The sequence below is a fragment of the Pyricularia pennisetigena genome, chromosome 2 (genome assembly GCF_004337985.1).
Source record: "Pyricularia pennisetigena strain Br36 chromosome 2, whole genome shotgun sequence".
NCBI lineage: Eukaryota > Fungi > Ascomycota > Sordariomycetes > Magnaporthales > Pyriculariaceae > Pyricularia > Pyricularia pennisetigena.
The window spans coordinates 653,225-679,015 of record NC_043741.1 but is presented as its reverse complement, the minus strand read 5'-3'; the positions used below and the strand labels follow the sequence as shown (position 1 = coordinate 679,015).

General features: G+C 51.2%; 8 protein-coding genes across 8 annotated transcripts; 4 read left to right on the top strand and 4 right to left on the bottom strand.

Annotated features, from left to right (window-relative positions):
• Positions 1 to 1,656: 1,656 nt before the first annotated feature.
• Positions 1,657 to 3,667, top strand: PpBr36_00145 (uncharacterized protein; the record flags this gene model as incomplete). The annotated part of the gene is made up of 2 exons (XM_029887338.1): positions 1,657 to 1,900; positions 2,259 to 3,667. 2 exons carry the CDS (start codon positions 1,657 to 1,659, stop codon positions 3,665 to 3,667), a joined length of 1,653 nt encoding a protein of 550 aa, XP_029752156.1.
• Positions 3,668 to 5,170: 1,503 nt separating this feature from the next.
• PpBr36_00144 (uncharacterized protein) lies at positions 5,171 to 8,500 on the top strand (the record flags this gene model as incomplete). Its single annotated transcript, XM_029887337.1, has 5 exons — positions 5,171 to 5,326; positions 5,383 to 5,456; positions 5,551 to 5,668; positions 5,737 to 7,916; positions 7,993 to 8,500. The coding sequence occupies 5 exons, from the start codon at positions 5,171 to 5,173 to the stop codon at positions 8,498 to 8,500; spliced, it is 3,036 nt and encodes a 1,011-aa protein (XP_029752157.1).
• Positions 8,501 to 10,511: 2,011 nt separating this feature from the next.
• On the bottom strand, positions 10,512 to 11,267 carry PpBr36_00143 (uncharacterized protein; the record flags this gene model as incomplete). The annotated part of the gene is made up of 3 exons (XM_029887336.1): positions 10,512 to 10,811; positions 10,869 to 11,032; positions 11,135 to 11,267. 3 exons carry the CDS (start codon positions 11,265 to 11,267, stop codon positions 10,512 to 10,514), a joined length of 597 nt encoding a protein of 198 aa, XP_029752150.1.
• Positions 11,268 to 13,477: 2,210 nt separating this feature from the next.
• PpBr36_00142 (uncharacterized protein) lies at positions 13,478 to 14,188 on the top strand (the record flags this gene model as incomplete). The annotated part of the gene is made up of 1 exon (XM_029887335.1): positions 13,478 to 14,188. The coding sequence occupies one exon, from the start codon at positions 13,478 to 13,480 to the stop codon at positions 14,186 to 14,188; it is 711 nt and encodes a 236-aa protein (XP_029752151.1).
• A 613-nt stretch (positions 14,189 to 14,801) lies between these two features.
• Positions 14,802 to 17,631, bottom strand: PpBr36_00141 (uncharacterized protein; the record flags this gene model as incomplete). Its single annotated transcript, XM_029887334.1, has 2 exons — positions 14,802 to 15,641; positions 15,739 to 17,631. The coding sequence occupies 2 exons, from the start codon at positions 17,629 to 17,631 to the stop codon at positions 14,802 to 14,804; spliced, it is 2,733 nt and encodes a 910-aa protein (XP_029752152.1).
• Positions 17,632 to 18,714: 1,083 nt separating this feature from the next.
• Positions 18,715 to 19,217, bottom strand: PpBr36_00140 (uncharacterized protein; the record flags this gene model as incomplete). Its single annotated transcript, XM_029887333.1, has 3 exons — positions 18,715 to 18,761; positions 18,838 to 18,961; positions 19,059 to 19,217. The coding sequence occupies 3 exons, from the start codon at positions 19,215 to 19,217 to the stop codon at positions 18,715 to 18,717; spliced, it is 330 nt and encodes a 109-aa protein (XP_029752153.1).
• A 1,896-nt stretch (positions 19,218 to 21,113) lies between these two features.
• Positions 21,114 to 22,348, top strand: PpBr36_00139 (uncharacterized protein; the record flags this gene model as incomplete). Its single annotated transcript, XM_029887332.1, has 2 exons — positions 21,114 to 21,119; positions 21,203 to 22,348. 2 exons carry the CDS (start codon positions 21,114 to 21,116, stop codon positions 22,346 to 22,348), a joined length of 1,152 nt encoding a protein of 383 aa, XP_029750970.1.
• Positions 22,349 to 23,303: 955 nt separating this feature from the next.
• PpBr36_00138 (uncharacterized protein) lies at positions 23,304 to 25,376 on the bottom strand (the record flags this gene model as incomplete). The annotated part of the gene is made up of 3 exons (XM_029887331.1): positions 25,108 to 25,376; positions 24,192 to 25,000; positions 23,304 to 24,048 (listed from the first exon to the last, which is right to left on the bottom strand). Exons 1-3 carry the CDS (start codon positions 25,354 to 25,356, stop codon positions 23,304 to 23,306), a joined length of 1,803 nt encoding a protein of 600 aa, XP_029750969.1. The 5' UTR covers positions 25,357 to 25,376.
• Between the last annotated feature and the right edge of the window lie 415 nt (positions 25,377 to 25,791).

Below are 25,791 nucleotides of genomic sequence, written 5' to 3'. Positions count from 1 at the left end.
GGTAGCCAATGGCCTAAAGCAAAATATTATCTCAGGCAACTCAGATAATTAGATGGGATGGCTGCGGGCTAGAGGAACTGTGGACAGTGAAAGTTACAAAGTCCAATGACCTCGGTTAGTGTGTTCATGGCATCTTGCTCATGTCTCGCCCTTGCCCCCCTCCCCATCATGCCACCATACTATGAGCAAACACGCAATATGCCCTCTTGGGTTGTTGTCGTGCAGGCACGAGAATTCGAGTGAAGAAACGATTGGCAAGGTATGGGGTGCCAAGATGTCAGGAAAATTTTTAAATTTAGCAGGCCCTGCGCCTGTCGGTGCTCACGTTTCGTTTGCACACGATGATCGGGCGCGCTGGCGCCACCATGTCGGGAATTGAGTGCCTCCAGAAACTGGTTCCTGGGAACATCACCCAGCAGATATGCCGAAGCGCAAGCATGTCTATACTTTTATTTTGTATGATTGCCGTTTATACTAATAATATCATTCGGATCATGTACAAACGTACGCTTTCAGCTTGTTTGTGTACATCCGTCGTCACAATTTACAGTCCCTTAGATCGGGCGCGGCAATATGTGGGTCAGATTTGAGACAGGTACCTCCAGTGGTATCCTGCCAGGCACGACGTAAGCCATGGCCGGTTGCCCGGGTCACCCATACCCCTGGAGGATCCACTAGCAGCAGCACACCGGAAATGGTTCCCGCACTTGAAGAGCAAGAGACCCTCCAATGATAGTCAGGTTAAGATGGGTGTGGGTGGGTTCGTCCAGCAATACCGTACTGTGCTACTTTCAGTTCTCCTGAAGTCCTGGCACAAGACCCTGTATTAATTAATATCTTTCGGTTTTACACTGGTAGACCCATTGGATGAATGCTAAGATGAACCCCTGTTATGCACTCCTAGAATTTTATTGCACAGCTGCTTGTTTCTGAGATAATAGCATCCTTCCCCTTTGTTTATGCCTTACGTTTGCTTTTTCTTTTTGCCCTCCTGCTCTCCAGCTCCCCTCACCCTAGGGACCTGTACAGTAGAACGACGGTCCGAGAGGCTGAATACAAATTTCCACACCTGATGTAGATGAGAGGTATGCCAACGCGTGACGGAAAGGCTTTTTTGGTACAGCTAGTTGGTCCATGTAGTTTGTGGAGTTGGGCATGGGAATGCGCCGGGCACATTGGTACGAGTACTATAGTTATTAGACTAGCTGCCCTCCGTAGGCAAGTATGGTACGTACAGTAGTAATGTGCCTGGGTAAGGTACGGTACCAAGTCAGCCGCTCTTCTCGCTTCCCCAAATCTTTCGGCAGATTTCGTCACATTTTTTTATCGTCGTCGATCGCTCGTTTGTTCATCAGACAATCGATTGCTTAAGTCGGGTCGGGCTCGACATTCCTCATCCGTAATTGCAATTGCTTTGTGCATTGTGCACATATGTATATTTTCAACAGCAGCAGTCTGGTAGGTTCATTTCGCATCCGATGGCACAATTGCCCGTGAGACTCGGGACGAGACAGAGAAAGAGAGAAACAAACAAGAACAGATGAAGACAAAAAGGAATAGACACCAGAATCCAATCCAATTCTTTTCTGCCTTGTCCTCGTCCCCAACACATTCGTTCTCCTTCTTCCACTTTTCTGTGTAATCTTGACGCCGATGATGGGGTTGGCCATGGAAACGGCCGCTGACAGAGCAACGCCACCAGAAGAAACACCAAACAAAGCGCAGCTGTCATCTAGTCACTCACCCGCAGAACGGCCCGCGTCCGACACCATCGGTTCCTACGTGGTTAAACAGGCCTCTGGTGCTGCTGCTATGCTCAATCGCTTGAGGAAGCCTCGGCCGCATTCCACATCTGAGAAATCACGTTTTGTCTTTAAAATTCACCAAGACGATTCCATAGGTACGTTGCGTTGGGTGCGGTCGATCTGCCATGAAACACCAAGCCGAGACCCTTTGCATACCGCCGAGAGGGGGGGGGGGCCTTGTGGCAGCAGCCGCGAGCAACCTGTAAATCAGCATTTTCCCCTCTACTCATCTTCCTAACGTGCATCCCACTATTTTTACTTTTTTCGTCTTAAAAAAAATCACTCGAAGCTCCTATATGTTTGGTGTGAGACATTTGCATACCCTCCGGGGCGCTTAGTCGATCTGCGGGCTTGTGTTCAAATCACACTTACTATTTGACCGTTTAGCGCATAAGACTGACTTTGAGCCTCTTTTGCTCCCGAACAACAAAGGCCGTTTATCATTGGATGCAGACCCGAGACGAGCCACCAGAGTATCGATCGATGAAAGTCCACAACGGACGACGCTGACGCCGATCCACTCACTGTACGCGAGGAATATGGGCGGCACTTCCGCTTTACAACATCAACAAAACACCAGCAAACCTCTACCCTCGCTCCCGACGTCCCCTTCGGCGGAAACTGCCCCCGGACACGGCCGGAGAATGGCCTCGACGATTCGTTCTGTACCGAACCACGACAGCAGGCCCTCGTTTGACGAAGACGGAGACTCGACAGAGTGGTCTGCGTCCGGCCGGCATTCCGCATCGGCCTTTTCCAGCTCGCTTCAAAGCGAATACAGCACTGTATCTTCTAGCTCGCCGTATACGTCGCAAACAAACGGAGGCATCGATTCGCGACCAAACCCCAAAACAAAAAATAGCCAAAACACACCAACAGCGCACCTGGCGGCACCAAATCAGCATCAAACGCTCAAACAGTCATCGAGAACACCAAGCCCGGACAGCAGGGGTAGCATCGAGGTACCCAGGAGGGAAAGTAGTCTGGGTGTCACAGACCAGTCATATTCACGCCGGAACGCCGGGATAAGCACAAGCACAAGTAACGGAAACGCGTCAAAAATGGGGCGGCAGGAGTCTTCCGAAGAAGGCCTTGGGTGGGATTCAACGGTGGGCAAGGCGGCCCTGAGCGGGAAGACAGGCAGGGTCATCAATAAACTGGTCTCGGACAACGAGGCGCTGAAGCGGGATATACAGATAGAAAAGCTCAAGGCGGAGGAGTCAAGACAAGCAGCTCGGTTGTTGGAGGACAAGATGGAACGAATGGCAGCCGAGTATGAGAGCCGCCTGCTAGACGCCAACATCACAAAGACCCTCTTGACGAAAAAGGAACGCAAGGTGGAGAGCTTACAAGCAGCCGTAGAGCTCGAGAAGCAGCGGACGGCCGACGCACGAGACAAGGAACGGACCTGGCGCGAGGAGATGGACAAGGTACGCAGCGACTCGAAGCGGACCGTCGAGCAGGCGACGACGCACGCGGCGCTGATGGAGGGTCGCTATAACGCCATCAGCAGCCACTGGCGCGAGCAAGGGGAAGAGGTCGAGAAGGCGCTCTCGCGGGTGCGTAAGGAAATGGCGCAGCTGCTCAAGGAGCGGGCACTCGACGACGACAAGATCAACACTCTCCGCGAGCTCTGCGATCAGCAGGACATCAACATTAGAGAACTCCGTCGGCAGAACGACGCCATCGGGCAGAAGTTTGCCGAGTACAAGGAGACGCAAGAGGAGGCGCTACGGGACATCAAGACCAAGGCGGCGCAGCGGGAGGAGGAGCAGACGAGGCAGCTCGAGGAAGCCAGAGATGTGCTGCACAAGCTCAAATGGGCGCTGCAGGTCAAGGAGAACGTGAAGGGGGCACAATGATCAACCCAGAAGATGGCGAACGACGAGCCCCTTGGTCGCCAAACACGGCGTATATAAGATGAGCCGCTCAGGCGGGGACCGTTCCCTACGTACGAGCGAGCGAGACAACGCAGCAGATACAAGAAGCTGCTGACAACGGTGCCTGGCATACCATAAATGTGCATTTGCCACACCCATGATATCGGGGAATCCCCTTGCTTTTATTCCTTCCATGACAAATTGGCGTTACTTTCCTTCTTTTTTTTTTTTTTTTTCCCCTCCTTATTTCAAGGTACATATTTGCGATTCCCATAAGACGAGGTGTTTGTTTTATAAATCTTCGAGTGGTGTCCCTCGACGATAATCCAGCAAACGCACTTTTTTTTCCTTCATCTCACTTTGGCTCCTTCTTTTTGGTGTACTATGATGGCGTTTTTACACTTCGGTTCGAATTTGTCAACAAAAACAACAATCATCATATTCGGGTTATTCTAGAAGAGACGTTTCAGGCCATTGGGTTCCTGAATTTCCTGTTGCATTCGTTTTTGGGGTGGGGGCTCGGCTCTAAAAGGTCGTTGTTTGTCCACGGTGCGGGATCTTGAAGGTTCCTTTTCTCTAGAGATACCGTAGCTTCTACGGTTCAATATAAGAAGCTTTTCCCACTGTCGTGACTCCAGTCACTAACAACTAGGTGTCTCGAAGGCTCCAGAACAAGAAGTATTTTTGGCAGTCTAATCGGTGTTTGTTCTACATGGCCAGGTTGGTGAAGCAGTCAGTGTAAAAGGATTGTAACGTAAATTCCCTAGATGCTTCCGTGGCACACGTAGAACAGGATTGGGAGGGATGGAGGCTGTCAGCCGCTCCAAGCTACCGTCTTCACTACCGGTCAGATCAAGTAGGGTATCTTTAGGCAGTTCCTGCAGGTATTGGCTTTAATTTTCCCTTCCCTTTGTTCCATTGTTTGATAAGGCAACTGAAATCTCTTGGCCCAGTAACATATCACGCCACTTGCAAACCCAACCCAAGGCAGGAAGACGTTTGTCAGTCAATGGGTCTGTCTATCTACCCAGGTACCTTATTTGGACTCCAGAGTTAGTTGGTGCCTTGGCTGTCTTTTGCCGGGGAACCGCACAGTCTTTTGGGTTGCCAACCTTATAACCGTCACCACCACCCTCTTGTCCGTTTCGTGCCTTCCGTTCGTGGTAAACCCAACCCAGCCCACTGGATTTCTTCAGTTCACCCTGGCCTTCCTTGGTTTTATTCCCCCCTTCACATCGTGAAAGAAAACAACTGCATCCTTAATCCACACCTGCCTTGCCCAATCTTGTCTACCTTACCGGTATCTCCTAGGTATGTACATAAGCTAGTGAGAGCACGCGTTTGTGGCAGGCAACACTCCCCCGGCGTCATCCTCTCCCAGCATCACCTGCGTCGATCCAGACTCGTCTCTGCAGCAAGCTGATCCAGTCAAGACTTTCAGGTGTCACTTGATACTGCAGAAATCACGAAGCTAGTCTTTGGATCATGCAAAATTCCTTACCGTCAAAATCCGATTCTGATCCTTCGCGGTCACGACCGGGTTTGGTCAAGACGCATGATGAATTTCACGTCATTACATTTTGGATTTACCAAGAGCGAGCCATCTCGCACATTCTGAGCAAGGCCAAGGCCTTCAATGTTGTGAGAACACCCACCTGGACTCAGCACTGCAGATATTTCTGCCCTGTCGAAACCAGGCACGTTCGATACTGACAGCCAGTCACAAGCCGGGCTGTGAGATCATTTTCCAGGTCAAGGAAAAGTGGTTCAAGTAAGTCAGCAACATACTTTGTGCCATGATGGTCGTGTGCCCGCGAGTAACTATATCCACGGTGCGGCGAGCCGTTCTGACTTTCGAATAACAGGGTGGTCTGCCTAAAGAAGGACACTCTCAAGGTACAGGATCGCTTCGCAAGCCTTTTGTCGAGTTTGGATCAGGACATCACATGGGATGATGTCGTCGGCCAAAATCAGAGTCCTTTAGTGAGTCCGAGTCTCATATCAGGTGCTTCGTTTCTGTATTTTGCTGAATATGCTCATCCCAACATCAGGACCACCCATGGATACTCCGTTTTCGACAGCCCATCGACGATAACGACACAACGCCCAATGAGAATGCAATTGTCACCGACACTGGGTTGGGGCTTGCTCATGTTCTCGAGGTCCCTTCGGACTTCCAGCAATATAATTTTGTGCGCATTTTCCACGATATCGACGATCTGGAGCCCGAAGGGGTCATTTGCGAGGACATCATCTGCCATAAGTGGATGGCCGAGCTTGAACGTTTGTCATCCGTCCGTATAGCAGCGCCTGGGGTAGGACGTATCGTTTATATCGGCGGCGAGATCCGGAGCGACGTTGACACGGCTGTGGCTCGTCTTTCAAATATACACAAACGCTTCCATGAAGCCAAACCCCAGGTCCAGCATATCTTGTATGCAGAGTCTTCTGCCCGGGGCACACCAGTTGAGGCTAGGCTTTGCAACGACATAAACCCCGTTTTGGTGTCGGGATGCATCCTTGATCCCATACATGGGGCAAAGGCCATGCTCGAGGAGTATAGAGAACTCAAAAAGGCCGTCAGCATCAGAGCTGTGCAAGTCGGGCCTAACGGCAAAAAGCAGTCATTCTTTGGTCCGCGGTCAAAGGGCTCCTTCAAGGCACCACAAGGGAGACGATACATTCAGCAAGTTGCCAGCTGGAGGTATGTGTCTAAGCAGCCTAGTTCTGTAGCCGGTGCAGCGAGCAGTATAAGCAAGGCCGGCTCCTACCTTGGAGAGAAACCCACGGTTATGGGATGGATGCAAAACGTCACTTTGAACCCCCCTGCGGGAAATGGAGTGATCGATTCCAACCTTGGTATATCCCATGAGGCTGCTGCTCCTCCGATATCCAAAAAGTTGAGGCACCCAAACCTGACTTCTCCAGCGAGGGTTGGTCTGTTATCTCAGCCACGAGCTCACCAAAACAGGGAAAGTAGTGATGCAGTTGGTAAACAGCACGTAATGAATATTGGAACCGACGCATGCCAGCCCAAATATCTGGGCTTTTCGCGGCCACAATCGACAGGAGCCCAGCCTGGTACCTTACAAAAGCCAAAAAAGCCTTGGTCCTCTGCAGCTGCAACATCAGAAACAAACGCAACCAGTGCATTGGATGCCTATAGGACCCAGGTAGGAACGCAAGCATGGGGTCATGATACATGGCCTGCTCCTCCACCTCCAGCCTTGGCCTCTCTCGCTGAATATCCGGCCCTCGGAACGCCAGCAAACTCGAAATCAAGCCTCAGACCACAGCATGGCTCGCCAGCCTCCACTAAGCACCCGCAGCCAGTCAGCAGATCCGAGAATCACCTGCCAGAAAAGACATTCTACTCGCAGCATCTGCTTGAGGAAACGCCACGTGGGCCTCAAGAGATGAACACAAATCCACTGCGGCCCTTTGCGTTTGATATGGAGCCACTTATCCCTCTTCAGGGATCAAGTAATCCTCATCCTTCGATTGTGGCCCATGATGACAGGGAAACCGACACATTCCACAGGACGATGAGACAGATGGCGCCGTCACGCAGGCTACAAACACGTTCTCATCAAGCAGTATCACTTGTTCAATCGCCTGTGACCGTGACGATGGATCCAGATACTGTATTTATGGAGAATCTCAACCACAAGGTTGGTGGTTTGCTTGAGCATCTACGTTTCCGAAGGGGGAAGGTAGACCTCTGCGTTGTATTTGGGCGCGCTTACCTCAAGCGATTCACCCGAGAAGGGCTTGCGATGAACAAGAAGTACGAGGATCATTACGGTTGGGACCCAGAAGTTTTTCTGGGCAGAATGCAAAAACGGTATTCGTCGTCAGATGACGTACTCTTTGCAAATATACTTTCCATATACGGCCAGGACGCAGAGGCTTTGCACGAAATCACCAGGCGGTGTGCTCCCCAGGCCCAAACTGACAAAGCGAAGCCATGGGAGCAAAATGGCATCCGCGTGATATATGAGTTTACGTGCCAGATCGGCAATGAAAACGCTTTTGTCGTTGAGCTTGATGCTAAGAGCTTCAAGTTTGAGATCAGGTATCTATCCAATCAAGTGGCCCCGATTGTTATTCATTGCCTCCATCGCCATTGGGACTTGGCTGTCAATGCTGCATGCTCCCCGGTCGAAGGGGTCAACAATCACCAGCTGTGCCAGACCTTTGCCGAGAACCTGGTGAAGTCTTTGGAGATTCCGTGAGGGCCCCCAACAGAGACCGCCGTCGATCTGGGGACGTATGAGCTAAGCTAACAAACCTATTCTTTTGAGCAGTCCAAACACGACTGGAAAGCCTCAACTATGCTACACCGAGGCATACCATAACAGTCCAAACAAGCCAATAGTGACTGCACTGCGCGTCCTGCACATCGTGAGCTTTGGTTCTCCCGACAAGGAAACTCAACTTCGCGTCACGCAAGTCCAGGACATGTCGACAACATTACTTCCGGGCCGCCACGGAGGTTGGAATCGATACAAAGCTTCTGTGGCGAAGGAAAGTCCGGACCAAGGCATCTTCTCGACTTGGTTTACAGCATCCATGTCATCCGTCAAAGCTGATGAAATGCTCAAGTCAAACATGACCTTGGAACTAGGGGATGAAGCGAGATGGACCACGGAAGCCTTCTTGAAAGACGGGTGCGTCCACTCACTATTCAAACGTGCGTTGGCAATAGTGAAAGAGATGGACGGCATCGGCGTTTTGTGCGATAATGGGCACGGGGTGCCTTCTGGTGAAGTGATCGACATCCCCAGTTCACTAGCACAAGTCGACTTTTGGTAGGCTTCGGCGACTGGAAGCCTTTCGCTATCTGGCCATGTCGACTGGCCCGGTGGGGACCCCTCGGTGTTGTATCGTACTCAGTCTTGAATTGCAATGATTGTAGAGGCTGCGCGGTGGCCTTGGTTCTCTCTAGGTCTTCCATCGCTTTTATTTACTTTCTACTTATACGTGTCTATTGCGGGGAGAGAGTACAGGATTATGGGGCATCTAAGGTGGTCTGCCCAGGGCATCAGTGCTTTTTCTGGCAGATAAACTGGTTGATGCTGACTTGTTGGTTGTTTGACAGCGTCGGTCCGTAGTCCTGGCTAGACTACGTGGTACATAGGCACTGTTGGAGAGTATAATGAGTCGATGGGTTTAGTTCATTAGAAATGTGTCTGCTCTGGAATTGCAAACATCGAGAAGACTGTACTCCATGGATGTTACTTCTTTGAGTTACTGCTGATCAATTCTCGAACGGATATCCACCACCATGATAAGATATATCAGGGATGCCTGTCTTACTGGAGCGTAGCCTGCATTTCGCAATCAACGGGAAATTACTCGTCCCAAAAAGTTTCGGTGTTTGCGCGAGTTATTTCCCATATACTATCTATCGGTTGCTCAGGTAACAAACGAGTAATTCAGTAATAAAAAGTTTCAGCTAATCGAGTTGAACATTCTCAAGCCGGAGGGGCAAAGCGAGTCTGGTACTATGGTTAACAAATGATTTTTTTTTTAGCCAAATCCGCACGCCCTGTTGGGGCCCAAGAAGGAAAGCGATCGTCGGCGTGCAGTTTGCGCCGTGGGGTCAGGCGATGATGACTGAACTGCATGGGTGCAGGTCTCTCTGGGCGGCTTGGAGAAGCATGAAGATCATCTATCTTGGCTCTCTGCGCTGACGACGCATTTTATATCTGTTGGTAGCATTTGCTTGTATTGCCAAACGGGGCATTAGGAACTGGCGGGGTGTGGCCTCGAAGCATGATATTCCCGTGGTGGAATTCGCAGCTTCGATCAAGAGAAGAGCCTGGGTTGCGATGCTGCTCCCGTCGAGACCTATGGCTCTATTATCAGAAGCCGCCTTCGGTCTCCATGGCCCTGAAACATCGGTACTTGAGCCGTTGGTAAAATGTACGCAAGCCCATAGCCGTGCATACCGCGACACTCCGTTGACCCAGCCCACAGAATTCACGAGGGCTACCCACCGCCAGGCCTGATGTTGGTGCCGGAGAATGAATCGCCTCTGTCTTGACCAAGTGAGATCATGCTACGACTGGTTGAAGACAAGATGGTGCCCAGAGACTTGGAATACTGCTCGACACACTCGGAGTTCTCGCACCCGCGCTTCCGTCAGACATTGGATGTCGTCCAGTGACCAGTATCTTCAGATTAGGTAAACCTGTACAAGAGACCGTGGTAACGAGGGAGAAGTAAGGGATGACGAATGAATGATAGTGTCGTTGGGCACACTCCGTCTTACTGACTTGGGTTGAGCAGATTCTCAGAATCAGTAATTCTGATTCAAACCTAGGGATCCGTTTCAAACCATTTAGTCAAGACGATAAGGAGTAAGACAAAACGTGAGCAAATCACAGATAATGCAGAGGAGGCGACAATGTTTGTGAACTTTCCTGATAGTTTGGTATTGGTGGAGACCGTCCAAATTAACGGAAGGCCAGTCAGATACGACCGCCTCCCAATTACCGCCACCTCCACAAGGCTATGACGAAAAAGAATAACAGCTGCAAAACCAAACACCTAGTAAATCATGGCAACCCCATCATTTTGATTCCCATCCTGGTTCAAGAGTCGTAACAAACCCCCAATTCACCACCAGCAGCGCGAGAGGGAGTGTCGAAATAAATAGCGTAATCGTGCGCGGGTGGTATCTTCAATTGCTCAATTCCATACATAAAAAGACAAAAATTTCGAGACTGCATTAGCGCCTCCAAGACGTGGTACAAGGAATAAGTGACATAGGCCACTCCTTCCCCTCTTGGTATATTCTCTTGGCGTCGTCGAGCCATCATCACAGAGCAAAGGCTCCCATGAAGGCGGCAGCGGCAGCCATGCCGATGATTTGCGGAACCGGGGTGGCGGCCGAACCAGGCTGAGTAGATGATGTGGCGCCACCTTGGCTGCTTCCGCCCTGGTTCGCGCTAGGAGTAGGAGAGGGGCTGGGGGTGGCTCCACTGCTTCCGCCGGTCGTAGCCTTGTCTGCCGACTGAGTGCCACACTTGCTCTTCACACCAGTCTTGCAGTCCTCCTGACCACGGGCATCACCTGCCCTCGCAGCTTCGCATTGCTTGAAGGTTTCCTCACAGATGAACTATAATACTTTGTCAGCAGTGCCAAAATGGGATCCAGTCCAATGAACCCAACCTACCGAAGGAAGACTGTTCTGGTAATACTGCAAGCCAGGTGCAGTGCCGTTCTGGCAGATGCAGCTGAATGCAAGAGTGTCGCTGGAGCAGTCGTTCGTCTTGGGGATTTGAGCGGGCGCGCCGCAAAGCTTATCGCACACAATGGTCTCGCCACGGCACCATTCAGCTGCGGGGTGCGAAGGGAATCGAGAGTTAGCATGACGCAGCGCACGTCGTTGGGTAGCACATGATAACAAGTGCAACCGCGCCATATGGGGATTCCGCATACCTTTCTGCGCAAGTGTAACCTTTGCCGGGCTGAGGTCGGGGGTGTAGCTCATGTTGAACGGAAGAGCAGGGAGTTGGGCCGTGACAACAGGAATAAGCGCCGAGCAGGCGAGTATTGCGAGATTGCTCAACATGGCTGCGGTTTTGTGGTGGTGAAAAGGCTTGGAGAGCGGGTGATACTATCTCTTCAAGGATGAGTAGCAATAACGGATAGATAATCCGGCGCTCTGCTTGCGGCGAGAAAAAAAAAAAAAAAAACCAAAAAATGCTGAAGCTGGGCGGTGAGAGAGGAAACAATAGATAAATGTTACTTGTGAGCCCAAGATGTTGGAGGGGAGCTTCTTCCAGAAAGATGAGGCGTTGTTATGTCTGCAAGACGTCGAACGGGAAAAAAGTAAGTAAAATAAATCGGAATCAGTAACGAGCAGAGCATCGGGACTAACAACAACGGAGACGAGGAGGAGGGCGTCTGGGGATATTTGAGCGCAATGCCGGCAAGGGTGGGCAGGTGCGGGCGGTCCTGGGTCGACTGGGCAGGAGCGCCTCAGACCAAAACAGTAGGTCACCTCACGATGCGACTGCCTGAGAAAGAAGTAGTGGCTGGAAGCTTGGGTCAACAAAGCTCTATGATTGGCCAATCCACCCATCTCATATGCGTTTAAGTGGAAACTTTGATTGTGCCGCATTCCTAAACACCCCTGTCTGTGTCTCCGAATCTTGAAATTCATGTGCCTGACCCCTGTCAAGCTGCGACTCTGTTTGGGCATCCTTCAATGGGCAACGCCGGATGAAACCCCTCATCAGCTAATTAGGTTCCCGGCGACACTCGCAGAAGTGAAAGGAAAGTTTTTTTCTGATCTTTGTTTTTTCGTGACCGTTTTTTTTATTTTTTGATATTTCGCCGTTGGATGTCATACAACTTGCTTGATAGGGCCGTATATCTACTTAGCTTCAGATGAATAGCTGAGATGATTTGACATCTCATTTTTATGCACTATAGATAGCACCATCCTGCAAAGCAAGCAAAGTAGACTAGTTCCAGTTTATCGTAGTAGTCGCTAATAGCTGGCGGCGCTATGAGGTACTTTGATTTCTGCTAATAAATGTCCTTATCTACCTGCTACCTGGGTACAGAAACAGTTTTATTTTTTATTTTTTATTTTATATTTTTCATCTGCGCATGCTCGGAAACGTCTCGAACGGGAAAGGCAGGTGGAGGCGTTTAGTTTCTCCGCACAGAACGCTGGCTCACAGGCTCTGTAGCCATGGTGACCTGGCCTTTGCGGAAACAACGGCAACCACTCCATGAGGCACCAAGACTGTTGTCTCGTTTGTCTCGGTACGAATCGGCCGATTTGGGCAGACTTTGCGGTCACAAGCCACGCGGCCTCTTCAAAAACGCAAAATGAAGAAAACGATCAACGCATCATCTTTACTGAAAAAAGGAAAGAAGTAAAAAAAATTTTGAATAAAAACTCAGAGTCTTGGCAGTCATTTCATTCATTCAGACTTTGCGTTTCTCCACGGACCCAGATATTTTAGGGTTTGCAAATCATTGTCCATTGTTTCTTCAGGGATCGTCCTCATTATTGCCATAAATCTTTCAAGATCGTCTCTGGGTTTGTTGAATCTCCGTCGCAGGGTGGCGCACACTTGTCTCTCATTCGGTCGGCTTTCGGTCCCTCCCGCCCAAAACCGACCCGACCAAAATCCTCGCAGGCACGAGTCGCCAGGTGCATGCAATATTCGCCGAAACATGTATGATGAAACAAAACGGCTGGGCCGATGAAGGCCAGTTGGAGCTGCTCGCCGGCAGATCCACCCCCCGACACGGTTGGGAATAACAAGAAGCAATGGGCAGCAGTCTTTATATGCGCGACTACTGTAAAGTTGAAACGCGATCCCACGTGACAGTTTGTCACGCAATTATTTCAATTGTCATGTCCAGCGCGAAAACCGAAAGAAACAGAGACTTTAACTACCGAACCAAGCTGATGATTTTGAGATGCATAGCACTGGAGAAGACAATCTTGTAGACACTTCCGCTCATCTCTGAAGTTTTGGTATCGTCCGCTTTAATCTGCCCATGTCTGTTGTTTCGGCGCACATCATGCATACGACATGTCCGCATGTGGTCTGCGGACTTGGTAGCTGTCAAAGCTCGGACCATCTTTGTGGTGCGGACCACCCTGACTGACGGCTGCAAAAAAATCCACCGTCAATTGAGCCGCCCCGATACGGAAAGCTGAGCAGACTGATCGCACACCCAGGGCCGGCCTCATCACGAAATTGAAAAACAAATAGGATACGGAGGTGGAAAGTACAAGGAGGAAGAAAAAAAAAAATGAACAATACACTGCTACGCTCCTTAGGGGGCTTGAGGTCATCTGTCACGAGGCTTGCAGCACCGGCTACGTCCACGCTGGCTCCCGCCGCCAGCAGGTTCCAGTTACAACACGCAAACTGGTTCAACACGTCGGCACCCGTCGCCGAACAGTCCTCGTTGGCAAAGGCGCATCAGTCCGAACCATCAAACGTATCCGGCAGCGCGTCTTCATTAGCGTCGAAACCACAAACGGCTACCGACCCATCAGCCACCCCTCAGACAGCACCCTCCTCCGTCCCAGACCTCCTGCCGCTCCTCGCCGCCCAGCCCAAGCACTACATAACGGTCCACATCCACGGGAAGCCGTACCTCGTGACCCCGGGCGATTCTGTACGCCTGCCCTTCAAGATGCCCGGCGTTCTTCCCGGCGACACGCTCCGCCTGGACCGCGCAACCACCATCGGCTCGCGCGACTTCACCCTGCAGGGCAAGCCCTACGTCAGCACCGACCTGTTCAGGTGCCGCGCCGTCGTCATTGGCACCGACTCGGAACCCATCCGCCTTAAGGTTGTCAAGAAGCGGAGAACTAGACGTGCTAAGACCATCAAGAGCAAGCACTTCTACACCACCATCCGCATCTCTGAGCTCAAGATTCTGCTGCCCGAAGAGCCTGCCGCGAAGCCCGTTTCTGCTCCCGGATACAGCAACACGGGCATTGTCTGGTCCTGAGAATCCGTGACCAGAAACGTGAAGGCTGGGAATGTCATTTTGGCAAAAGTTGGGTGGGCTCGGCTCAACTCTTAGGATTGGCCAGCATGAGAGAGTCGAAGGGAATGGCTTCTGTTTGGGCCATAATATGTTTCGTTTGTATCGACTATGTCACCAACACATTGTATAAAATTTATAGAATCGAGGCGAATATTTTCTTCCTTCTGGGTTAGGGTTCTCCTCGCTGGGCAATTTCAATGTATTCGTAAAACGGGAGGCCCTTCAAAATCCTATGGTGAATCGGCACCAACCCTGTTTCTTCTCAATGGCTACCAAGACAGGCTTTAAGCGACAAGTGGCTGCAAAGTAAGCGAAACAATGGGGCGCAAACTAGAATCAGCTGTACAGGATGAATTAACTTTGGAGAATCACAAGAAACACAATATGGATATTGACAAGAAACACCATGGCGAAATACAAGGACAGGTCCAAGAGCTAAAACAAGAGGAAAAAAAAAAAAAAAAAAAAAAAAAACAGACCAACCCCGCTACTAAATCCAACTTCAGGGGGTTGGTGGTATAATGTAAACAAACAAACAAGCACTTTTCGTCCGTCATTATAGTATTCATTATCGTCATGATCTCGACTCCTTGCTCCCCACACTCTTCTTCACCGAAGCCCAGTATGCATTTGGCCACGCCGTCATGAGTTCGCCATCGGTCGGCATGCGGTCGCGGCAGCGGTTGACCACGCTGTGGATGATCCTTGTCAGGAGCTCCTCCGTCATCGGCAGAACGCGGTCCATGTCGACCTCTTGCGGATAGAGGAAAGGGTCAGTCTCAGTGAGGAGCTCCCCGCATGTCGGCCGGTATTGCTGGTCACGAACCAGGCACCTCTTCATCGTTCGGATGAGCGAAGGTGGGACAAAGACGCCGCCGGCACCCTTTTCCGGGTAGCTTATCTTGTGATCCCATGCAATAATGGCCTGACAGCGAGCGAGTTGGTTTGGGATATGTCCGAAGGGCGGCGTTCCGTACACTAGCTGGTACAGAATGCATCCTAGGCTCCAGACGTCGCTAGGCTTGCCCAACTTCATCACTCTCGTGCGGTTGAGGGATCTGTCGGGACGTCCATTGTTGGCCGCTGTGGCAGAGTAATGAGCAGAGTCCATGAGCGATTCGGGAGACATATAATTGGGAGTCCCTATTTGATTCTCGCGATGGACATTGACCGTCTCATCAGTCTGGATGGCGCCGGCAATGCCAAAATCGATGAGCTTAAGCCGCCCCTTGACCATAACAAAGTTTGCTGGCTTGAGATCCGAATGGACAATGTCACAGGCGTGTACGGATTGCAGACACTCCAGCATCTCCTTCCATATGAAACGAACAAAGACTGTGTCGAGTTTGTAGTCCTCCTGGCTGTGCCTTGATTTGAGCAAGTCACCTAAATCGAGCTCGCCCATCTCCATGAGCTAACAAGTCGTACCATATCGCGTTAGTTTCATGCTCTGCATCCACCGAAATTTCATCCCAGGGACAACATGTTACAGGAATGTAAACCTGACTTACCACACTGAGTAACTTCTTCTCCTGGTTGAGTTCAGAGTCGTACATCTGGATGACGCGGTCAACCCCAGACAAGCGTTTGAGCAGCTCAATCTCGCCCAAAAACCCCTTGACCGCCGTTGTATCGGCATTCTCGAGGGACACTCGTTTGAGGGCAAACATCTTGCCGTTCTCAGCTGTGACCCTATAGACCTTTGCACTGCCACCTCGCCCAATACAGTCCAGTCTGTTGTATGCCCTTCCGTTGACCTTGAGCAGCACTCGCTGCTTCTTGATGGCCTGGGCGGTGGTGGCGGCCCCCGCGGTGGAAGTAACAGCATCCAATACGCTCATCTTGGGTGGAGGTGGAGGAGCTGGCCTGAGCGGGGTATTCCTGCTCATGTGAGAGAGGACTTTGCGCTCTGGTGATGAGGCCCTTTGATTTTGCATGAAAGGTGCTTGCACTTGGAGGATTGGCGCGGCATCTCTGCCAGCCAGCTTGTCCTGCATGGAACGGATTTCTTTTGACCTAGCAACAGCGGCAGAGACTGCGTTCTCCTGGTCAAGTGCGGACGGAAGCACCGGTTGATAGACCGGCGCAGGTTCGTGAGCTTCTTCAGGCGGAACGTTCTCCTTATTAGTCTCGGCGTCTGTCTTCGCAGCGGAATCTGATGACGTTTTGTTGCGAAGCGCAACTCTTGCCGGATCCTTGATGCTGACTGGGCTTCCGGATGCGGCAGCCTGATCTCTATAACTGGATGAGTGGAATGACGAGCCGACGCCTGAGCCAGGCTGCCCTCTTGCAATGCTTTCAGACTCGTGTTCCCGCAATCCATGCATATCTTGATCCTGATATTGCTCATCTGCTCGAGCGTTTTCCTCCTCGTCGCTCTGCCGTCTCCTACCTCGGCGGGCGGGACCACTGAGAAAGCTCCCCGGAAGCTGACCGATGCGCTTCATGCGCATCGAGCTCTGGGGAGCAGCGTCGTCAGGTTTCCTTGCAGTATTTGCGCCGCTGCTGTTGTTAAGTGACGTCCTAGTCCTGTGCTCCGTCCTCGGCTCTTCCGGTTGCTCGTGGTCACTTTGCACCGCAGAGCTTGGAAGGCGAGATGTGCCGGCCGAGCTGGACGACCTGAGAGCAGATCCAGGAGTCCTGCCTCTAGTTGCTGAGGAGCTGGACACAATGCGAACTCTTCTGGCGCCTGTAAGAGGTGTATTAATGCCGGCACCAGAGTCGGCGGCTGAAGTGGGGTCCTGGGCGGCGACTGGCTCGGGACCCGATACATTAGGTCTCTCATCTGTTCTGTCCTTGCTTGGCGGTCTCTTGTGCGTGGATGACCTCCGAACCCTGCTTTGAAGGCTTGACCCACCAGGGGTGGTGTTGACGCTTACATTGGTGGAGCTTAGGCGGACGACCCTCTTCCTCGGAGCAGAGCTGGGCTCAACGCCGCGGTTTGGTGACGAGGTCAGCTGCGCGCTACCACCCCGTACGGTCCGGCGACTTTCTCGCAGGGTGCTAACCTCCCTCTCCGAGTCCTTATGCTCCAAGCCCCGATCGAGATAGCTCTTGTTTCGCGTGGGGATAGCTGCCGGTTGGGCCGCATTGGCACCAGCAGCACCCGCTGACGGACCGCCATCGTCAAGGAGTGCTTTCGTGAGAGCGCTGAGCTTCATAGGCACCGGAATCTCTTCGTCGGAGCTGTCGTTGTCGTTGACGTATTTTTGCGTGCCAGCTTGCAGGTTGCTGTCTGCAGCACCAGGGAGCCGAGAGCTCCCAATCGGGTTGGCGTCGGACGTTTGTCGATGGGCTAGTTGTTGTCGCGATGGCGGGCGCCGCAACGCCTGCCTTGCCGACGTTCGCCTGCCAAGTGTTGTGAACTGGCTTCCGCCCATGGGCGTTGGTGATGCGATGGACATTTTTTGATGTGGTGGTGTCGGAAGGTTTCCCGAGTTAGAGTCGATATTTGTTGTGTTTACTTTCACGACGCGCCCCAACCCTAGAGGATGACGGGCCGTGCAGATCGTAACGGCGGCAAACGGGATAAAATACAATGATAAAAAAAAAAAAAAAAAAAAAAAAAAAAACAAAGAACGCTCCAAGTATGTTCGGCGTGTCAAAAAAAGAAAAAAAGACCGAAACTCCGTAGAGCCCGGTAGGAATGGCAATTAAAGCAGCCAATGTACGAATCCGTACCCAGGTAGGGAGATACGGGAGCAATGAGCGCGAAATTCACGGTTGCATTTTCACTGCCGATGTGTACAAAACTGGGCCCATGAATGTGGATACACCAATAGCGTGCCTCAGAAACGGTTGCGCGGCAACCGTTTCCCCAGGGAGATAAATCTTACAACGCGTATCCTGGTCAGGCAATCGAATAGATTTCCTGGAACTAAAGCGGACCCAGTTGAACGTCTGCCCACACACAAAGCTTGTGCAGTACATAGTTCAGCCTAATGTCGATACCTAAAGTAGTTCTGTGAAGCTACGCCCCTGGCACAACCGTATGCACAAAAGAGAACTTGCAGCTCACTTTCGGCTGCCCAATTATAGTCGGAATACCATGCCAACCCTGCCAAAGATAAGTCTCGCTTGTTCGTTCCACAGCGGACGTACTTCTTTGAATCACAACATAGTCGAAATTTCACATGCATCATCCAAAGCCAGCTGTACATACCCTTCAGACTTATAGTCGCACCGCATTGAGTCCATGCCGAATAGCCATACTGGCAGTTTCTTACGAAATGCACACATCACATCAATTGGTGCAAAATACCGAAGGGTATTCGAGAAACGAAGCGAGCCGAGTTCCTGGGTATCTGCCGACCAAATTTTTACTTTTTCCCCAATATCCGCGCCTAAACGAAACCGATTGACATCAGATCCTCCAAGCCAGTTCATAATGCAGGTCGTGACAACGTGACAGGACCCAGTCCAATCTTGCTTGTTTCCAAAGTCGTAGACATGATCTAATCGACTCCCATATCGTGATGGCGTGTTGCTTAGTCGAAGAGACCGAAGCCCATGTCCTCGTCGGACTCCTCCTTCTCTTAATTCAGGGCAATATCTAGTCAGCGCTGTCTCAGGCGATGGTAGGGGAGCAGGGAAAAGCTAAAATAACATACCTTCCTCCTTCTCCTCCTCCTTTGCAGCCTCGGGAGCAGCACCACCAGCGGCGGCGGCGGCACCACCACCACCGCCACCACCGGACGGAACGGAGGCGAGCTTGGCAGAGCCCTCAGCAATCAACTGTGAAAGTAAAAAAGAAAAAAAAATATTCATGTTAGCAAGATCCCCCTTTTTTCCCTGGCATTGTCGTGAAGATTCATGTGAGGCAGTATCTTACCTCCTTGATGTCCTTGCCCTTGAGCTCAGAGATGAGCTTCTCCAGGCGCTCGTCCTCAGCCTCGATACCGACGGACTCGAGGACGGACTTGATGTCGCTGGCAGAGGGCGACTCGTTGCCGGCGAGGCCGAGAAGAAGGTAAGCTGCGAGGTGCTTCATTTTGAAGATTGGGTTCCTGAGAAAGCGAAGAGTTGTTAGGACGACGATCGGGGCAATTCGCGGTTGTGCTCAGTATATTCGGCTTTGAGAGAGGAACTCACTTGGTCAGAGTTTAGAGAACACGAGATATCAATCAGTTTAACCCCAAGGGAGACTGAATCTTCGAGTTCTTTTTGAGGTTTTGCGATTTTGCGATGGCGGACAGCGGGTTGTGTCTGCCAAAAAGTTACGGCGGGGTTTGAAGGCAACTTTGTGAGTCTCCAATTTCCAGTCACATGACCAGGGTATAGGAAAGCCACGAATGGACAGCCGGATTGGCCCCACTTCTGCGGCCCCGTGTCCGAACAAGCGTGCCACTGAACGCGCGCCGTTGGGAACTCCGGATGACGCCGGTAGTGGGTTTCTTTCTTTTTGTTTGTCCAACCAACCTACCACAAACATCGTACCTACGTAGATGCAGCACGTAGTAATAGACCAGCAATATTATCCATATAGTTTCGCTTTGAATGGTACGGTCCCCAAATAGACTGATCTAGTAATAATGCTGTCATACCATGAATATATTCATCTTTTTTTATATTTTTCTTTTATGTGAATTAGACTGGTTCGCGATCGATCTGTGTGGAGAGGTCATATGATTGGTATGATGATTACATTTCAATCGGCTGGACGTAAGCACTGACAGGCTTGATGGCTGCTGTTGCCTAAGCGGCGTCCTACATGATACATCAAGTAAATGAGTGAATGGCGGCTTTGCATCCGGGTTTTCCTATGACCAACTCCCTCCAACCATACCATGATCCGTTGGGAGGTTCGGGTCTAGATTTGACCTGATCACAATTGACTTTCTTTGATCAACGCGGTAGTTGCACTTTCTAGAAGTATCTTCTTACTTTAACTATCTACTTGATTTTTATTTAGCGTCAACATACATTCCGTCAAAGCTTCGCAATTCTGTCATTGGCTATGCCTCGCCGTCACTCAAACCCTGGAAGTTCCCTTGTGCAACGAGACGTGGTTGTACGTGGTCCCTCAGCACGACACATCTTATCGAATCGGACTCTACATCACAGACCCACACCTGCACGTGCCTCCCGCCGAAATGGACGGGAGTGGTGACCGCATGTGGGCTGAGGAGTGAGAACATCCCTACCTTTCGCCTTGGCTTAGGGTACCTAGGAGAGGTAGGCAACTTATCTACTGTACCGTACCGTGCTGCGTGGCTTTAAGGAAAGGCCACCCAACGAACCGGAAACTTAGGTCCTTTTGCACCCTGTCCTAACTGTCTGTTGTTTGCTTCTTGCATGTTCTGCCAACCCCTCTCTCTTTATCTTTTTCATTTTGCTGATACAGTTTTGATTGATGACCCTGCATTCAACATTTGGCCTCGTCTTTCGCCTTACATAATTATTTGTCTATAGATTTTCCTCTGCTACTGAGTTTCTTTGATTGCAGCCCAGCCTCAACACCACAAATTTCCAACGACTTCTTTGTCTGTTGTTTGGATCGCTATCCTCAATAATCCACACCGGTCCACCTACTCTACCTTGCCTCATTTTGGTTACCAACCAAACGTTCAGAGGTCAACGGGCTTCATTTTGATGCGCATTTTTCTTTTCCGCACTCGGTCCGCGTTCGGCTTGTGATCTTTTTTTTTTTTTTGTGTTTTGCCGCCGCCATTCGTCATTACGGTCACCATTCCGAAACCGACCGACTTCGCGTGCACTGAAAAAAAGGTGCAACAAAGACCACAATTGCATTGATCAAAGGATTTTTCGCCAGCCAAACTCGACGAAACTTTCAAATTCAAGTTTTCAACTGCACGCCAGGCTCCTCATCTCAGCCTAAACATCGACAAAAGATCCCTCGGCCCTAGTGCCGCATTTGAAATACAAAATGCCGGTAAGCCTCGGCGACGCGTAGAAATCCGAAAATGCCTTGACATCTCTTTACAAGCTGACTATTTGGTTTAAATGCTCATGCAGATTGTCGACCTGCTTGCTTCGATCACAGGCGAAAAGCCGAAACCAGCCGAACCGTCGAAAATCAACATAAATCCAAAGAGGAAGGCCGACGATGATCTACGAAACGGCGGTGACAAGTTGGCACGGACGACGGCGTCTACAGCCTCCAGAAAGGTCCCTGTGACAACCTCTCGCCCTGCTACCGCCGCTGCTTCTCCCTCGGTCGCGTCGAATCCGCGACCAGCATATCAAGGCACATCCGACCCGAACAGAAGGACGCCCGGGTCTGCTGCCAGGAGTTCGGCAAATCTCGGTCAGGGCACAGCGTCAGGCCAAAAATCAAGGCCAACACCGGGATCAGCAAGACCGGTTGCTTCGGTCGCCGCCCCGAAAACAGCCCCCAAAAAGGGCTCTTTTGCTGAGATCATGGCACGTGCGGCAAAGGCGCAGCAGAGCCAGGGACCCATTGGGAAAATTCAACATAAAGCAGTGGAGAAACCACCACTGAATCGTCAAAGAGCAGATCCAAAGTCAGATGCCACACGCGGTCCAGCAACCAACGGAAGGGATGGCGGCAGGGGCGGGGCGGTTGCACAGAAAGGCAGAACAGCAGGGCCATCCGCCACAAGGAACGGAGATAAAACCAACGGAAGGATACGAAGTCCTGGCGCACCGGTAACAAGGCCTGCGCCTAATGTCAAGAAGGAATCAGCAGTGGCTACAGAGGCGAAAAAGATCAAGAAGGCAGCAGTGGCAACCACAGGGTATCAGGGCACCGCTCGACCAAAGCCTAATGGGGCAAAGAAGCCTGGGCAAGTTTCCACAAGCTCACGAAATGCTGATCATCGCACGGCTGGTGTCAGTGGTTCAAGGGGTTACCGGTCTCGCCAAAGCCGCCATTACGAGGACGACGACGATATGGATGATTTTATCGACTACGACGACGAGGAAGACGAGATCGGTTACGGGAGACCTCAATATGCCGACGCCTCTGATGATGAATCCGATATGGAGGCTGGCATTTCAGACATTGACGAGGAAGAGCACAGAGCAGAGATACTGGGTCGTCGCGAGGACCGCGAACAGGAAGCCCTAGAGCAGAGACTCAAGCTCGCTAAAGAGGAACGGAAACAACGACTCCTGGAATCCATGTCAAGGCGGCGATAGTTCTCAAGCCCTTGCACTCTACAATGATTGCATTGTCTAAGCCCCAGCGAACCTCTCATATCGAGTCTTGACTTGCATGGAGACTTTGGGAAACTACCTTGAACGCTCATTTGTTGTTAATTTCGACTATGGCTAGATAAGGCCTTGCAGGAAACAACTAGACGAAAAGATCAAGTCTAACCATTAGAATGCGGGGAGTTGGTGGATAGCATAAGCGTTTGTCTGTTAGTGTTTAATCAAGCATATTTCTGGATGCTCAACCCTGTTTTGTGGTCAGGTTCTGTTTGATGAGAACTGGCTACTAGAGTAGGAATAGAACCTTGGGTATATAGGGACTGCTGATTCTTACTGTAACAACATGGTTTGCACTTGCTGTCAGCCTAAGACAATGAGTCGCTCTGTCCTTTGGTATTTGCCATTTGCCCACCTCGGGTGGTTGCGAATGTCTCGGGATAGCACAACGTACTAGTAGGTGAGGTGACCAAGGATCGAACATGTCAAAACTAGCAAGCAAAAATCAAAAATCAAAATCAAATGCGAAGTACTTGATATTCTGATTTGGAAAACTCCCTAGAGTCCATTAGCGAGAAGGAATGTGAGACGGTTGCCATGACCCAAGGCTAAGATGCTGAACGTAAAGCTGCAGTGTGCATGCAACTCCATCAGTAAGCATGAAGAGCGAGAAAATCCAACAAATCTTGAGTAAAGATAAACACAGAAATGCCAAAGAGACACAAATTATCGACAATTGGAGCTATTGGCAGCGCAAATGCTTTTGTGAAAAAGAGAAGGAAAAAAAGGGGGGCCAAGAAGGGTATGCATGTAAGGCAACAACTAAGAATTTTTTTGGTACAGACAAAAAAACGAGGGAAGAAAAGAAACCGTCATCTTATAGCTTCAGGGCACTTCGCCTTCAAAACACCTATCATGACAGATTCCCCAGGTACTTGGCCCTCTAGACCGAGTCCCTCGTTCCCGAGTTGCCAAAGCCATTTAGGTCCCACCCTTGATAGGGATCTGCTGACGCGCGGGATGAGGTAGCAACGACAGCTGGGCGAGGCGGCAGGTCGGCACTTGTCTCCGACCTGTTTGGCTGCGAGCTGGGCGTACTGCCCGATTGATCAATGAGTCCTTTCTCCTTGAGATACTGAAGAGTCTTGACGATCGTGAGATCCTCTTGATCCTTGTCGTTCAACGTCAGGCGCTGCTGGAGTGTCATTCTGCCGCCATTCATCTCGCGCTCCCGCAGGGCAGCAGACCGTACTGCCTCGTCGTGAACAAAGCGACACTTGCCTTTCTTACCACATACGCCACCAGTCGAGTAGTACTTGCAGTGTTTTGACGGATCCGCCTTCTTGGACGGTGGTGGCACGGCTGGGCGGCTGGGCAGAACCTCAGGCTTCTCCGAGTCCGACTGGGAATCATCAGAAGAGGAAGGACTGGCCTTGACATCCCTCATGTCATCACCTTCGTCCTGCTGCTCCCTCTTACGCTTGATACTCGATTCTACCTTTTCAAGCTGCTTCCTGAGTTTCTCTGCCTTAAGCTTCTGCTTCTCAAGTGACGAGACTGCGGCATCTTTGCCATCCTTCGTCTTGTCACCGTTGGAGGTTGCCGCAGCTGCAGCCTGGGCTTTTATGCGCGCCTGCGTGGGGAAATTGGCTTTGCGTTCTGCGATCCATGCAGCAATATCGGTGGGACTATGAAGAGTTTGTCTTGGTCAATACGAGTCCTATGCCATGAAAATAGGAAGAAAAAAGAAATATTGGTGAGAAGATGCAAGCGCAAACTCAACCATAACAAAGCATAACAAAGTAGAACACGAACACAGGAACAAACATACTTGGGGGCATCTGGGCCTATCAGCTCGACAAGCTTCGCCTCTTCATTGAAGTCATCATCGGACTCATCACCAGGGGTGAGTCCAAGAGTATTCGTCTTGCGCTTCTTTTTCTTCCCTGCGGATGGTGCATCAGGCTTCTGATGACCACCTTGAGGTGTGGAGGGAGCTCCGTTGGGCTTCTTGTGGTTATTGTGGCGCATCTTGTCGCCACCAGTATGAGGCCGGCCCCGGTTGCTATTGTGGAAGCCACCGCGTCCGTGAGGACGACCACCACCGTGCTGCCCAGAATTATATGGATCATAGTGAGGGGGCCCAGGAGCGTGCATATGGGGTGGCCCTGGCTGTGGATAACCTGGGTGATACGATGGCGGTGGTGCGTACGGCGCGGCCCCCTGGGGAGGCCCGAAGGGCTGGGGTGGGTAGACGGTAGCGCTGCTCACTAAAGCAGGTGGCTCTGGACCGCGATTATCGAAACCCATGCGCAGCGGCGGACCCATTGCAGCAGCTGGCTTGTGTCCGCCACGGTCCCCTTGGTGTCCGCCCCGACCACGTCCTGATCCATAATGAGCAGGGCCCGCAGGCTGGTGACCAGCTGTCGCAGGGCCTCCCCACGGCTGATGAGGAGACGCGCTTGGAGCCTGAGGGTAGGAGGGATAGTGATGAGCATAAGGCGATTGCTGTGGTGGTTGCGGGGGCTGCTGCGGCTGTTGATGAGGGTATTGTTGCTGATGAGCATATTGAGGCTGCTGGTAATGCTGGGGCGCATAGTTGGGATGGTAGTTTTGGGGCGCTAAAGGTGTATGCGGAGGCTGTTGCATATGAAACCACGGTTAGCGCATGATATCGGAGAGGGAAGAAGACAAATCAAGTTAGAAAAAAAAAGGAAAGAAAAAAAAAACCACAAGCAACGACGCACTGGAGGAGCATGGTGTGGCCCGGCATAACTAGGGGGGGGCTGCGGTTGGTTATTATAGGGGTAGGCTGCTGGAGAGCCGTGAAAGTCGCCGCGTCCGCTGTGGCCGCCCCGACCTCCTCGGGGAGCATGGCCTCCGTGAGCATGTCCGACAGCTGCTGGTTGTTGATACTGTCCGTACTGTTGCTGGTAAGCTTGCGGGGGAGCGCCAGCTGGAGGAGGTGGTGGTGGCCCGTAGCCGTATGTTGCCATCGCGGTGGGTGATTCAGAAGCTATGCACACAACAACACATTGTCAGCGCATGCCGCCCTCAAGAGCATAATGTGTCTCGAAGAAGAGAAGATCCCAGGCTTTCCCGAAATGACCGATGGAAAAGTTCAAAAGAAGTTAGCAGGCTGATGCTCATGGAAAACTAACCAGGCCTCACAGGGCGATATTGAATCCAGGGAAACTACGTCCACAATTAACTCTATCAAGACGCGAGTTTGGATATAGGTCTTGGAGCTCTGCGCAGTAGAAAGGTAAGGTTCGGAAGCCGGCTAGAGGAAACAAGACTTTCCGGAAGAGGTTGATTGCCAATGTACCAAGATTGGAATCCAGGATTTCCACGAGGATTGGATATCAGTTGGTGCTGGTTGGAGGGAGGTAAGCAATCGAGGTCCAGTACATTACTCCAGGACTTCCAGG